This window comes from Uloborus diversus, chromosome 9 (assembly GCF_026930045.1).
Source record: "Uloborus diversus isolate 005 chromosome 9, Udiv.v.3.1, whole genome shotgun sequence".
Lineage (NCBI taxonomy): Eukaryota > Metazoa > Arthropoda > Arachnida > Araneae > Uloboridae > Uloborus > Uloborus diversus.
Genome location: NC_072739.1, coordinates 128,198,074 through 128,213,327, shown reverse-complemented (window position 1 = coordinate 128,213,327; position 15,254 = coordinate 128,198,074). Strand labels below are relative to the sequence as shown.

The 15,254-nt window shown below is 33.6% G+C and overlaps 1 protein-coding gene across 1 annotated transcript in view; it reads right to left on the bottom strand.

The window, feature by feature from the left end:
- LOC129230486 (TOX high mobility group box family member 3-like) overlaps positions 1-15,254 on the bottom strand; it is a 117,083-nt gene that overhangs the window by 17,035 nt on the left and 84,794 nt on the right. The window contains exons 5-6 of the mRNA XM_054864887.1: positions 13,375-13,526; positions 133-391 (exon numbers count right to left, since the gene is read on the bottom strand). Coding sequence (XP_054720862.1) covers positions 133-391; positions 13,375-13,526 — 411 coding nt within the window. The remainder of the gene's footprint in view (positions 1-132; positions 392-13,374; positions 13,527-15,254) is intronic.

Genomic DNA, 15,254 nt, shown 5'->3' with positions numbered 1-15,254 from the left:
TCATTAGTTTTTATTACAATTGAATTAATTGTTTCAGAAAGGGTGAAAGTCCAATCATTTTCCGTAATGCCCTTTCTGAAATAATCGATTCAATTACAACTTTCATGCACAGTAAAAAAAAAAAAAAATTACCTGTGCCAGAGGTGTACTGTCATCACTATCCTCACTTGTTTCTAAACCTGGTGAATTGTGATTAGAGCCCGGTGGTGAGCCACCTTGTGAATTTGGAGGTGGGTGTCCCATCTGCAAACCCAACTGAGATTGGTTTATGGTAGAAAACATCGGTGTCTGTTGAGGAGGCCCCATCATATGATTCTGTTGGTGCAGAACAGTCATTTGTGGAGGTTGCATATGATTCTCTGCATAAGGTCCACGATCATCATATGACATTCTGAAAAAAAAAAAAAAAAAAATGTTCAATGAAAATCATGAAAATTTTTACACATAACACTCAAAATTTATATTAGAAAGATAATAGAAACAAATGAAATTAACGTGCACATGCTTAATTTAATTACACAGCAGCCTGCAATGTAAAATTTAAAAAATACAAAAACACCCTCTGAACTAAACTGATGTTAAATTAAGAGTGCCAAATACAACATTTGAAAAGTAATAAATTAGCAACAGGTTTCAAAAATTAGAAATAAAGCACTTTGATGCTAAAACGTAAAAGTAGAATCAACAACTTTCACAAAAGCACACTTATACAAAAAGTTGCACACACATGTTTTGAGTCCCTTTTTCAATGCAAAAAGCTTCAAGCAGGGCTGGGTTTTGGACTGTCCAAAACTGGTTTAGGACAGGACAGGTGCTTTTTACCGTCCAAAACTGTCTGAAACTGTCCAAAACTATACTAAAGCCAAAGCGGTGTAATGTAATCAATTTGAATTTACTGCAATATTCGTAATGCATAAATACAGATATTAATGAGGTTTAATTAATGAGTACTTGATCATATATTTTCTCCCAAAATGTTCATTTAAAAAATATTTTACTTAGAAAAATTGCTAATAACTATTACATAAAAATTGCCTTATCAGACCCCGAAGTGGTTCTTTGGGGGAAAAAAGTAGGAAATAAGGAATCAAAAATTGAAAAAGTAGGAAAAAAAATCACTTAAAAAAGTAGGAAAAATAGGAAGAGATGGAACTAGGAAAGTCAAGAAGAGGAAACAAATTTAGAGTAAATTTTATTTCTAATGTAAAATAAACTAACAGTATTTTTGATTTAAAACTGTCCCACAAATAAACTAACAGTACTTTTGAAGTATTAAAGGGATTTAATGAACGGCCGAGTTGCAAAAACAAAACGAAAGAAACAAGCTGACAATCATCAGTATGAAAAATAAACTGGTGAAAACAAAGATATATGAAAATAAAATCCAAACAAAGAAACACTTTTCAACAACACAGTAATAAAATTTTTAAGTGTGAAAGAATAAAATGCAATACAGTGATCGCAAAATAATAATAATAATAAAACGCATATTTTGGTGCAATAAAACCATTTTTGTCAAAGATTTGTTTTGTCAAAAACGAAAACATTCCTTCGAGAGCATCCATTTACCATTTAAAAATACTAACACTTTCAGCTCCTGTTGTCATAAACCATGATACAAAAAGCAAAGCAAATATTAAATTAGTTTTAGTTAAAAATATTCAGCAGCTGACATGCATTTTTGCATAAGCAAGGGCAGATGTTTGAATTTGAAGAAAAAGGAAAAAGACTAAAAATGAGAACTAAAATAAATTTGTTCTTAAATGTGGGACATAAAATTTATAATAAAACAATTAAACTAAATAAATAACGAAATAAGTAAACTATGGGGTTTGTATTATGTTGTGTACTTTTAGCATTCAACATAAATTTTTGTTTCAGGCACGTCATTTATGGGGGGTCAGTGGGGTCAATTTCTCCCCTCACTGGGTTTGCAAAGTAATGCTCAACTAGACAAGTTTGTGCGGTTTTTGTTGTTTTCAGATAAAATTTGCATTCAGTATACATCCTTTGCTGGCCACCGCTGTTGGGGGAAAATCAGAATGACGAGCCAGTTTTCATTTGAATCAAGCAATAAAAACGAATATTGTTTTATTGGTTTGATGACTTTTTACCTTTTTCTTGTTCCAAAATTTGTCACTGAAAAAAAAGGAAAAATACATGCATGGTAAACATAACATTTTTATCAAAGAAAAAATCAGTTACTAATGCTTCTCTGTGCATAAAAGCGAAGACATGTAGTTTCGTTCGATCCTCATCATAGGACAAAAATATTCATTCGGAAATTCTTCACGAAATTGAGAGTGAGGGGGGAGTACCTGGTATCAAATGCCAGCATATATCTCTTCCCCCCCCTTTAATCAGGCGCCCTGAGTACAATAACTTACAGCAGATAAGCCGCATTGGTATAATTGCCGCACCCCGAAAAGGGTAAGAGTCTGTAAAAAAAATTTATATGTTCCGAAATGCTGCATTGCCATAAATGCAGTACATAAAAATTATGAGCAAACTCCTCGATATTGATGATATCATAGTAGAAAATACCCATTAAAAAGAAAAGAAAAAAATACAGTACATATTTGCTTGTGGTTCTATTCCCAACTTTTAAAAATGTAAAGAAATAAAAACGGAATTTCGCATTTAAATTGATTTTTGGTTTTTCTCTAAAAGTCGGGAACGTTTTGCCCATCTAGGTTTTTCCTTTTCTTTTGCAAATACACTCTTTGTTAGGAAAGAAAATGAAATTTTATAGTGATCCGTTTTTTGCGAATTTCTGTTATCTGCGCCTTTTATTTTGTACTAACATCAATAAAATATGTACAGTGTACAGGTTTTAATTTTTTACTTCCTTACGTTCCTTTTATGATTTTTCATTGCCTTTCTGTTTAAATTGAGCTCCATTTCACTTGTAATCAACTATACAAAAAATCGGCAAATAGGAAATTCGGCTTTTCCTGCACGTTTTGGACAGTCGGCCATTTACTTTAATTAAAGCTTCTAATTGAAGGGTAAATAATATATAATTGCATCATAATGCGCCAGTATTTGTTTCTTTATTGTTTCGTTAAAACAGTAGGACTGAAGTCGGGGCGATAAAAAGAAAGGTCGATCATAAAAGCCGCAACGCATAAAAGTCACTTACGAATATTTAAGCACGCAGACGCCGCAGTGTTCCTTCCAGAAATTACTGTAGTCAGTGAATTAAAAACTTAGGATTCGCTTGTTTCTTTTGCTTTTTAAAATTGAAACATTCAGAAAATTATCGGTGTGGCATTGTAAAAATAAGAAAAAATGCACAATTAGAAGTGCTATACTAAAGAAAGAAAAAGTAGGAAAAAAAAAGGAAAAAGTAGGAAAATAAGGAGAGAGCTCTAAAAAGTAGGAAAAAGTAGGAAAAATAGGAACTCTTCGGGGTCTGCTTATGTACAGTAAAACCCCTCCTAACAGACACTCCTCAAAGGCGGACAATTTTTAATTCCCCAGTTACAATGCAAATAACATTACTAAACCCCCTACCAGCGGACACCTCTCTATTGCGGACAAAAAAAAATTGTGTCCGTTAGTGTCCGCATTAAAGGGATTTTACTGTAACAGTTGGTAGAGTTATGAAAAGAAATTCACAAAGCTTATTAATTTTTTTATGGTTTTTGCAAATAAGTTTTAAATGATGTTTTGACACAAATTATTTTTTAAATCATAGATTAAAGAACAAGAAATTGATGATTAAACACGCTTATGTTACAAAAATTCTGATATTTTTTTAGTTCTTATTTTTAATATATAATACATTCTGTAATTATAAAAAATTGTAATTTATTGCATTTAAGTCAATTATTGCACTATATTTTGAACACTTTCTTCTGCACACATGCATAAATGTCGAAAAATTTGGTTTATGAAAAAAAAAACTCCTGTGCATACAAATTGAAATTTTTAATGAAGAATTTGGTTTTCACATAACGAAATTAAAATCAGCTGCATAAATAATTTACATCCTATATTTATACTTGAATGTTCACATTGAATAAATATATTAAATAGTCAAAAAAAAATTTTTTTTGACATACTTTTTTGTTTTTGATATTTTTTTACAAAATATCGTTTCTCAAAAAGTAGTTTTGGACACTTTTGGAAACAAATGCTTTGAACAGGATGGTAAAAAACCATGCCAACCCTGCTTTCATTTGCACACATGCATAAAAAAAGGGAAATTTGGTTACTAATATCCGGGGGGGGGGGAATCAAAAAACTAAATTTCATGCATAGAAATTATAATTTTAATCAAGAATTCAACTTCTATGAAACTAGAATAAAATCGCTGCATATAAATAAGTTGAATGTTTACATGGAATAAATGTTCAATATAAAACATTACTTTGATGCATTTTATTCTGTTTTTAATGTTTTCTCACAGAATACAATTTTTCTAAACGTGTAGTTTTGGACACAAGGGTTTTAGACAAAAGGGTAAAAACTGGGGGTTTTACCAGAGTGTCCAAAACCTTGCCAATCCTGACTTCAAGTTTATGGATGTTAAGACATTCAACATAATAATCTAAAGCCTTGTTAGATCCATTTCACGTAATTTTTTCACAAAAAAAAAAACAGTAACAAATGGAAAATTCCTAAAATGACGTAATGAGGTTTTTTTTTTTGATCAAGATTCCACTTATAATCAAAGAACATCTTCTGAAGAAAACTAGTAGAAAACAAAATGAAATAATTATGATATCGCTGGTATGGTTCAAAATGAAATAAGAATTAGATTAAAATAAAAAAGTAGCACAGGTTGAATTTTCTGCTATGCAAAAATCGATTTGAACAAGCTTGGATAATCTGTTATTCAAATTTTCAAGAGTCGCACATTCACATATGAATTAATGACAAACCTTCAAACATGCAAAGAAAAGCAAGTAAAATAATTAATTAGTTTTGTAAAATTTTTCAGCTTCACTAGAATTATCATCAGCTTTGTTTCACTTTAAGTGGTTAAGTTCAGAGTTTAAAAACATTATCACATAAAGATCAATAAATAAATGACAAATACTATATAAGTTACGGGGGGAAAATTCTGAATGAAAACCTAGTCTTAAAGAATCATTTAAAAAATATTTAACAAAGCATAGACTTTCGATCTTGGATGGGTTATCGTATTCGTTAAAAATTAACTTAATTCATGTAATCTACTAGGTATTCGCTTCAGATAATTTTTCTAAATTAACAAAGTAACAATTAAATGTAAGACTCGAAAATAGTGTAAAACATTTGTAGATTCATTCAGTGCTCACATCCAACACTTAAATAAGCGAAGATAAATATTTATCATCATGTACTTACTAAAATTCATAAACCGGTCAACGTGGACATGTGTTAAGAAACTACAATTCATAACAGTATATTATCAAAAGAGTCCGCAATTACGTTGATGACACGTTATGGGATTAAATTTCATTCCATATAGCATAATAATAACTTTCAATCGTAGACGATAACATCATGAAATAAAACGTACTATCACACAAATCGACGATCGACGTACAGCGAAAATGTAAGAAAAGACAACTTACCTCTCACGTGATCACATATTCGAATTTACTATTGGCTGCCTATTTTGAGAGTTCTAGTATTTTTGACTTTTTTTCCAACAAAAACGCGAACAAAAAGAGCAAAATAAATGTGGTCATCAGGCTTCTGAAGTAACGTGCAGTAGAACGTACCTTTGTTTACATTTGCGAAGTTTCTGAGGCTAAAAACATCAAAATTATCCAAAATCCAAGCCAGAAACAGTTTAGCAAAATTTTTAACAGTCGTTTTGGTAAGTGCTGCCACCTGCAGTTCATCCATGAAAATTTACGCTTTCGTTGATTTGCTGTGTCTGAAAATTCGAACCGAAAAAGGTAGCATTCGTGTAAATTTTTTCTGACGGCAGGCCCGTCCGGGGGGGGGGGGGGGCAAAGGATTTGTGTTCAATACATTTTAAAGGGGAAAACCAGCAAAATAAGTACAAAAAATGCCTATTTTCATAATGTTTCTGAAATCTGAGTCAATTGATCGCCCAAATGACGGGTCTGCCTAAAAATTACAACAATGGTAAAATAAATAAATTAGTAAACTTTGAGACATGAACTCTCAATTTTCCCCCATCATTAGTTACTTTTGAAATTTTAACTTTTGAATAGACACTAAAAATTTAATCTTCCGAATGACTTTCGTTTTTTTAAAAAGTAAGTTTATAGCTCGCAAAACAAGAACTAAAAATTGAAAAGACTAAAAAGCTAGATCCAGTGATAAATGCTATGCCCAGAATATGGAAGCAATACAGTCTTGTTAAATGCATTTAAGAATTTTATTTCGAACATTTTATTTGTTATATCTTATTTGTGTAGCATGATCTCTACCAAAAGTGTAGGAGCCCTAAACAGTCCTCACAACTCATTTTAACGCGTAAATAGCCTGCATTTCGTAAACTGTTAATATTTGCATGAACTTGTACGAAAAAAAAAATGTGTAGGAGCTCAGTTTAAAAATATAGTTTTCATTCATGAGAAGAAAAAGCAAGCTTTTTTTATTTTGGGAAAACACGGAAAAAAAAAAAAATAATATCGTGTGGAGAAGGCGGGGGGATTTTAGTTAAAAAGAAAGCTTTAAAGCAAAAATTTTCAATAGTTGCAGCGTGTCCCTTTTTGCTTTTATCCCTCCTCTTCTTTTCTACTTTTTCTAGTCCATCTAAAAATAAGGAAGTCTTCAAAATGCTACGCCCCAAAACTCACATAAACAAACAAAAAAAAAAAAAAAAAAAAAAAAAGGAAAGTCACCCAAAACCCTTTTTTTCAAGGATAGCAAAAATTGACTTCGGAGACTAAATTTGCGTTTTTTAAGACTTCAATATCGAAACATTTTCTCGGGGGAGCCTTCAGATCCCCTCCTAGATCACCAAACATAGCCTAAAACTGCGTGTTAAAAAATTCGAATTAAACATTTTTAAAGCAATGCCTATCCTATTCTCAGGGTCAGTGAAGGTGGCCTGCAATTGTATTTTTCAGAGCTAAATGTCGAAATTTCCGGGAAAAGCTCTCGATTGTCTAACGTCAGCAAAGATTACCTCTAAAATACTTCAGTCTTGAAGAATAAAATGAATGAGAACCCAAGTCCTGTTCCAGTACCCAACCCTTCTACCAGCAGAGCCGGCCTTAGCACATGCGGGGCCCGATTGCAGAATTCTGGCGGGGCCCTTTATAGAATTATTACAAATTTGAGAAATAGCGTCGATTTTTCCGCGGTGGGCAATTATTCGAAATCACTGCAATTATCCGTCTTCCATCAAGTTGCTACATCACTTTTTATTTTGATTTATTCATTTATTTACTAAGAAATGAATGATTGAATGCCCACAAAAATCTGTTAGTTTTATAAGAACGTAAGATAAGTAGCCGTGAAATTCTTTATGCACTATCTTAGGCGGCTGGTGCACGAAAAAAGTGGTGGGTCAAAAGAAGTGTGGGGATTAGGAAACGGTGCCCCTGGTGCTGATTTTTTTTCTTTTTTTTGTAAAATCGGACTTTATTACGGGATTTCAACATGATTAAATAATCTCCAAAACATGTGGAATATGGCCTCCAAAATAGGGCCGAATGATCACCGTAGATTTCCCACTTTAAAATCAAGTTCAATTATCGTGAGATACACGAAAAGGTCCATTTAGTTTGAATTTTCAGTTTTTATTTGAGGGAAATAAATCAATCCACCGAGTAAAAAATCATTTCCCTATAGATCATTAATTTTAACTCTGAAAAGTAAGGGGGCGGTTTCTCCCCCCTCCCCTCCCTCACGTACGAGCCGCCTATGTGAGCAATTTATTGCTTTGACAGAAAAGTAAAATTCACCGAAATTTTCTAGTTCTAAAAAAGAAAATTTGGACTGTCTTTGTTGATGTCAAAAGTAGAACGGAGTTGCAGGGAATGGGAGACCTCCTCTTGGAAATTCTTCAAAATTGAAGTCTTTTTTTCTGAGCAGTTTTGATACGGAAATGAGGAGGGAGTTAGAAGTTAGATAAACCGACTACGGTCCCCGGAAGAGTCTTCAAAGCTGGCCTCTGAAACCGCAAATGAGGGCATTTTTTTGTGAAATTAAGGGAGGGGGGGGGGCGGAGGTTTCTACTTACCAAATTATTTTTTCAAATTTAGGATAAGTTGAGGCTAATTTTGATAACGACAAGAAATTGGGCGTTTCTCTCAGAAATTTTTTCCGCAATTGTAGTCCCAATTGGGTAATGTTTGATGAAGATGAAGAAAGGGAATTTGGTGATCGCCTGCAGAAAACTTTCAAAATCAAAGGATTTAAGGCGCTATTTTAAATTATCATTAGTGACGTCAGAAGATTCGGCGACTCTTCAAATAATTTTCGATACTGATGTGTTAAAAACGTAGTTTAAAGCCCTGTTTGATAACGATAGAGGACAAGAGAGGAGACTCTGCCCGGAATCTTTTTCGAAAATGAAATCAATTTTAGGCTATTCATGGAAAGGGAAGAATTCAAGGGTTTTCTCGTGGTAATATTTTGTAAATGCGAAATTTTAAGCTATTGTGCTGAGGCTTAGAAAAAGGGTCATTAGAAAGAGGTGTTCAGAGACCTTCCGCTGGAAATGTTTTGAAATTTAAATCGTAAAAACACTATTTTAGACTACTTTTGGAGATATTAGGGGAGAAGGGGAGGGCGTTGTGAAATTTATGAATCTTCCTTGATTGGAAATGTTTTGAAACTGAAAACTTCGTGATGTAATTAGTCTTTGGTGGTAAAGTTGAGGTAAGGGTAGGCGTTCGGGTATCCTCTTCCTGAAATTTTTTGAAATTGAAGTCTTAAAAAAGCATTTTAAGTTACCTTCGTTTACATTAGGAGAAATGTCAGGGTTTGATAGCTGGCCCTAGAAATTTGTAGACATTGAAGATTTCAAAACCAAATTTCAGGCTAAATGTATAACGTTAGGAGAGGAATGAAAGCAATAGGCAATTTGTTCTCTTTAGAATGGTTATAGAAAAGTTTTACGCGTATTAAGCAAGCACTATTTGAAGTTTATTATTTATTCAATTATTTATTTATTTTATTATTATTTTTTTTAGAAACGTACCTACTTTAGTTTTAATTGTATATTAGAGAAATTGTCATTGCTGCTGAGTTTTAGCATTTTTTTTTTTTTTTCAACAAAAATGAAGAAATAAAAAAAAATAATAAAAGTTAATATATTAAGTGAAATAAATGAAAATGGGAATTCCTGAACTAAAACCTTTGAGACTTCCTAAACTTTCGGGGCTTTGGGTAAATTCCTGCATTGCCCATGAGATATTACGGTCCTGGGATAGGGCCCCTTGACCTGTATGTTAATGCTCACCGTATTAATTGCCGATAATCATTAAAAATTTGTCCATTGGTTCCACACTACCTAGTCCCTTTCTCTAGATCGGAATTAATGGGGTACAGTGGGTATACGGCCTTGGATATAGACAAGAAACTTTCCATAAATCCATTAGTCGAACTGAAAATAGCTCCATAATACCAAATTAAGTATCAGTTAAGCGTATTATAATGAATATCAGTAAAGTTCATTTGAACTTTTTCTTTTCTTTTTTTCTTATTTATTTTCAGGAGAAAGGGAAAAAAAGACTTTTTAGAGCGGGGCCCCTGCTGGCGCGGGGCCCAATTGGGTCTTTTTGCTCTAATCGGCTTAAGGCCGGCTCTGTTTACCAGTACCCAAAATTGCAATTTTTGACCACTCTCTCCCATCTAACAAAATTACAGAGCTTCTAAAATTTCGTTCAAATTCGTGAAAATTTTCAGAGGTTTAATTTCGCAGCATTTTTGAAGGAGAACTCCCGAACACCCCCTCCTCAAACACTACCTAAGAACGTCTAAAACCGCGTTTTGGGACCACCAATTTTGAAAAAATTCCGGTCCTTAACGTTACCAAATAAGACAATGATGCCATAAAATTATCAACGATAAATAATGCTTAGTAACTTCAATCTGCAATTCGTAAAATTTCAAGTTGAGGAGAAGGTCTCCAAACCTTCCTTAAAGTCAGATCGTCATAATTATGTTTTAGAACTGCAATTTCAAAAATAAATAAATAAACAAATAAGAAAGCCTATCCTCTCTTCCAACATCATTGGAGATTGTCTAAAACAGAGGTCTTTAACCTTATGCTCGCGAGCACCATCAAGGGCATACCTCTCTAAGAGAAAAATCTCCCTAAAATCACCCCCTAAAAATTTCAATGGCATAGTCTGCACCATGACCCCTCCCTCCCCTTTCCCCAAGATAGGCAGCTGGGCACCATTGCGCCCGCCGATAGTCTTAACGTGGGCTGTATGACAAAAAGAAAAAAAAAGATAAATGTGAAAGTTTTTTCAGTTTTAATTAAGCACTTTTAATTATATTTGGCCTGATTGTGACGGAGTAATCTGAGGCTTGCTTTTGCTCATATTTCAGCAACTAGATCACTTAGAGACTTTTGGATTTCACTAAATGATTTGCTTAATGTTAAGGTACAACTTAACGCTGAAAAATTAAAATTCTGAAATAAAATTATTATTTCGGTTAGCAAATTTCACATAATTTCCCCATTAAATGTTTAAATATAAACGCCACTGTTACAAAATTTGTTGCCTTGCAAATGTAATGCTAATTGTAATCATAATGAAAATTTTGAATCAAGGGTTCTCTGGAGCAAGAATGAAATTTCACTGACGTAGCTTTCTTAGGGTTTTTATCGTCATCTATGCCAATAATCGATAACGGGGCTAAGTAAAGAGACATACTAGGATCTTTATCACGAGTAACTCGTACGCTGTAAACCATTCTCTTGCTTATATCTCAGCAACTAGACTACTAAGAGAATTCGGAAATTCACTAAATGATTTGTTTAATCTTAAGGTACAACTTAAAGCTAAAAAAAATGAAAATATAAAGTAAAATTTTGTTTGAAAACGAAAAACTTTAAAGTAATAGATTTTCAAAAGATTAAAATAACTTTTCTGGGTCAGAAAGGACAATTTAAGTATTCCGGTAGTTTTCAATCATTCCAAGAAAAAGACTTCACAAACGAAGAAAAGTGCGCTCAAGTCATTTCAAGCCGAACTTTCCCAATAAGAATTATATGCATGCTTCAACACTCAAATTTATGTTTGAAAGCTAGATAATGATAAAACAATCTCTACATGATTTGAGCCGTACTTTTCTTCGTTTGTGCAGTCTTTTTCTTGGAATAATTGAAAACTACTGGAATACTTAAATTGTCTTTCCTGACCCAGAAAAGTTATTTTATCCTTTTGAGTGCATTATGATAAGTGCTTAGTATTTTTTTTTTTTTTAATTCTGTTATTTTTAGCTGTACAAAAGTTGAAATGGCGTCCAACATTAAAAAAAGCACAAAGCGAAATCCGATTAATCTCTATTACCTTTCGCGCCAGATATTAGTCTATTTAATATTTTCAATTAGCACAGCTATAATAAGATGAAGCCTGACCTTCAGAATGTTTACTTCTCCTTGGGGAGTTCACTGAAAGGAGCACGGGCTATTAACACTGAGATAAGTAGGGATACCTTCGCAGTGATATTGCGAAAGTAGCGCCAATTAAATTCACGCTAATAACACTTTTTCCTCGTCTGCGATAAACTGATAACGACTAATAAAACATCAGAATTGTTTGGTAATGTAATTGGATTTATTGTCCTCTGCATAAATTAGACATGCTTTCCGAATTTCATCTCGCATTGAAGCATAACAAAGAGCATTATGACCACTCACGAGCAGGGGCGAATGAAGAAATAATTTTTGGAGGGGGCCCGAAAATTGAAAAAATGCCCCCCCCCCCAACCATATAGTGTTTCATTATAAAGTTTTCATGACTTTATTTTTGAATATTTGTTAGGATCCCTTAAAACCAAGTAATCTTCCTTTAAGTACTTTTTTCTTTTTGCATTTTTTATAAGCTGAAAAAGAAACTTATTATTTTTCAAATAATTCTAATCGAACCTCGAATCGAAATGACTCTTCTAGAACGTAAACTCTTCTCGAACGTAATTGACGAATCGCGATAGTACGTTCCCTCAAATTCCAAACCAGGGAGTTAAATGTATTTTGCCGTTTTGGCCTCTAACTCCAGAAATACTTCTGTTGCCAACAAAAAATGCTTTTGTTCAAATACGCTTTGTGTTCTTTTTAAATAACTATTCAAAAAAAAAAAAAAAAAAAAAAATCTGTTTTTGTTATAGAGAAGCCAATTAAAAAATAACAAATGAAATAGTTAAAGTAATTTATACCTTGGGGGGGGAGGGGGGATGACCTGGCCTCTTGGGCCCTATCTGCTACTGCTCACGGGACGGGTGCGCTGGAGCATCCAATTCTCCTGACCTCTTTGATGTTGTATTAATTGGATACACAACGATAAACTAGTCCATGGGCAACCAAGCCCTTCCAGTTGACCATGGCTTTTTTCGATCAGGCTGATCGAAGAAAGCCATGAGTTGACGGTCAAGCGTCTGAAAAGCGCATGCGTGCCAACAGCTTTTCCCTTAGCGTGATAGGATACAAACAGCGATGCATGTGTGTAAGCTACCGCTTCGCCTGCTTACTTCAAGTTTCACGCGTACAATGTCAGTTAGTGGCTGTTGGCTACGGAGTTGTACATCTAGTTATACTACTACATCTATGGTTGACCTGGACGCATACCTCCTTAAGAAATGTCCTATACCTAAAAAGACTGAAGGGGCCAGTGTGGCCCTTACCCATTTTTGGACTGAATTCTTTTAAAAATTCTTCCTGAGGGAGTCCACATGCCTAAAACACCTTCTTTCATAACTAAATAGAAACTTAGTACTTAATTATTTTTAGTTTTTCTCTCTATATTGGGCAAAAGGTTGAATTAGTTTTCCTTTCTAAGAGCAATGACCACCGTTAGGATGGTAAGCAGTCGTTACTGTTTATCGCATTTGGATATCCAATCGGCTGCATAAAGAGGAAGTTACAGGTTAAACTAGAGTGGATGGCATTTTTTTTATGCTACAACAATTAGAAGAAAGGAAAAAAATAAATTTTTTAATTGTCAAAATGCTTAGGGGCCACTATGGCCCCTCCCGTCTTTCTAGGTATAAGGATCAATATTAACAGTACTATGAGTGAGGCGAATGATTAAATGATTAAACAAGTATTCAAATAGTGTCATATAATGAAAAGTCAGAAAATTCCATTAAGTTCCGTTAGATATTATCCGAGTTATTAAACAACAAACTACGCGAGGGGCCACACAGGCCCCTCCGTCTTTCTAGTGTTAAGGAACAAGTTCAAAACTAAAAATCAAAGAAAATGAACGATCAACTTACTGCATGGACATGGAATGAAGCATGTTGTTTTGGTAGCAGTCTTGCCGATTCTGCTGCTGTTGGTGGTGGAAGGCTTGGTCGTTATTCATGTTGGAAGAGTGGTGATAGCTGGAGTGCACCAGGGACTCAGGAGGACGAAAGTGGGATAGTGACTGCAAAAAATAAAAAAAAATATTATTAATAAATAAATAAAAATCATTTGGATTTTGACTTCTTAAATTCATATTATGCTTTTCGCAATCACGAGTTGCGATAGGACCCTACTCATTGTGTTTCTTGTTTTACAAATGGAACAGAATTGCGAAGAAATTTGCACCCTTCATGTTATGACCAGTGATTTTCCAGATTAGATGATACAACGCACGCTCATAAAAAGGAAATGGTCATTAGTATGCGGTAATTAAGGTATGGTTAGTATGGCTAATTTGCACTAGTATACTTATTTTAAAGATTATATTTTCAGTGTACATCGTTATAATATTTTTCTTTCTTATAAATCATAAATGATGAGAATTAGTAATTTGGAAAACTCGTATTCAGATGAAGTTTAGCCATTTAAAATCATTTTTATGGGTGTTTTTCCTGAAAAAATGTGATTTTGCACAAAAACCACCCCTTTCTCCTCTGTTTTTTAATATAAAATATGCTTGAGTTAAGCCTTGTGGGAAAAAAAATGAAGAACCAAAGGAGAGGAATATCATCCCTACAGTATTCAACACACAGTCAAGCATCCAGTATTCCAGATGATTTGGGGATGTATTTCTGATCAAGGAGTTGGAGGGCTTCACTTTATGCAAGGAACAGTAAACGCTCAGGTGTATATTGGCAATTTGGAGGAGAAATTGTTTCCTGCTATCCGAGATCACTTTACTTCAGTTCCAAACGTCATTTCCCAGGGGGAAAAACTGGTAAGTAACAATTTAAAAACCTTTATCCTGCCATTAGATTTAAATTGGCATGGGGGGGAAGTAATTTTCTTTCTCTAAACTCACACGCAGGTTCAGAAATGGAAAAATGAGCATGAGGCCAGCAGTTTGCCTTGGCCCGGAAACAGCCCCGATCTACGTAAACAATTATAGGAATCCTGCTGTTAAATGTTTATTTCATAAGTTTTGCAGAATTTCACATACACTCATCGTTAATCGGTCGACCAAAACTTCTCACATAATCCCATTGTTATGAAAATGCACGGGTGACGCAATTTTTTTTTTTACCAGCACTGTATATGCGTGTCAGACATCCAGAGAGGCAGAGATCCAGAGACACCGACTTTCAGCTTTATTGTTAGTAAAGGTAAAGATTAAGAATTAGTTGAAAATTCAGAGCCAAATAGTAATAAATTGGTGTCTGAAAAGCGAACAGAAACTTCATAGGCCTCTAGATATTTGAGGGCTTCCAAGACTCGGTCTTAGTGGTAAATCAATTTTTGAAATTTAGAACAAACTAATTATTTAGTACATTCAACTAAACATCTTTGAAGAAGAATACAGTTTGACATCAAAGGTTTGAAGAAAACGCTTTTGATTTAGCATTTTTCATTACAATTTTAAAAAACAGTCAAACTAAAATAACTCGTGAGATTAATAGTTTTAATTATTTTTGACTTCAAAACTAAAAAAGTGCAGTGTGTTTTCTACTGCTTACTTTGTTTTTAAACAACAAGGAGAGAAGCTTTGCTACGGCTACATTAGTGTGGGTAATTAATTAAACCCGCTTAGAATTGAGAAACAAATTTTGTTCTTCTAAACGAGAAAGAGAATTTTAATGGATCAAAAATTAGCATTTTTATCGAATCATTTAAGACGCTAAAAGTTTTTTTTTTTTTTTATATATATATATACGTAGCTTGGGATGGAATATTTCAATTTCGATGTTTTGAT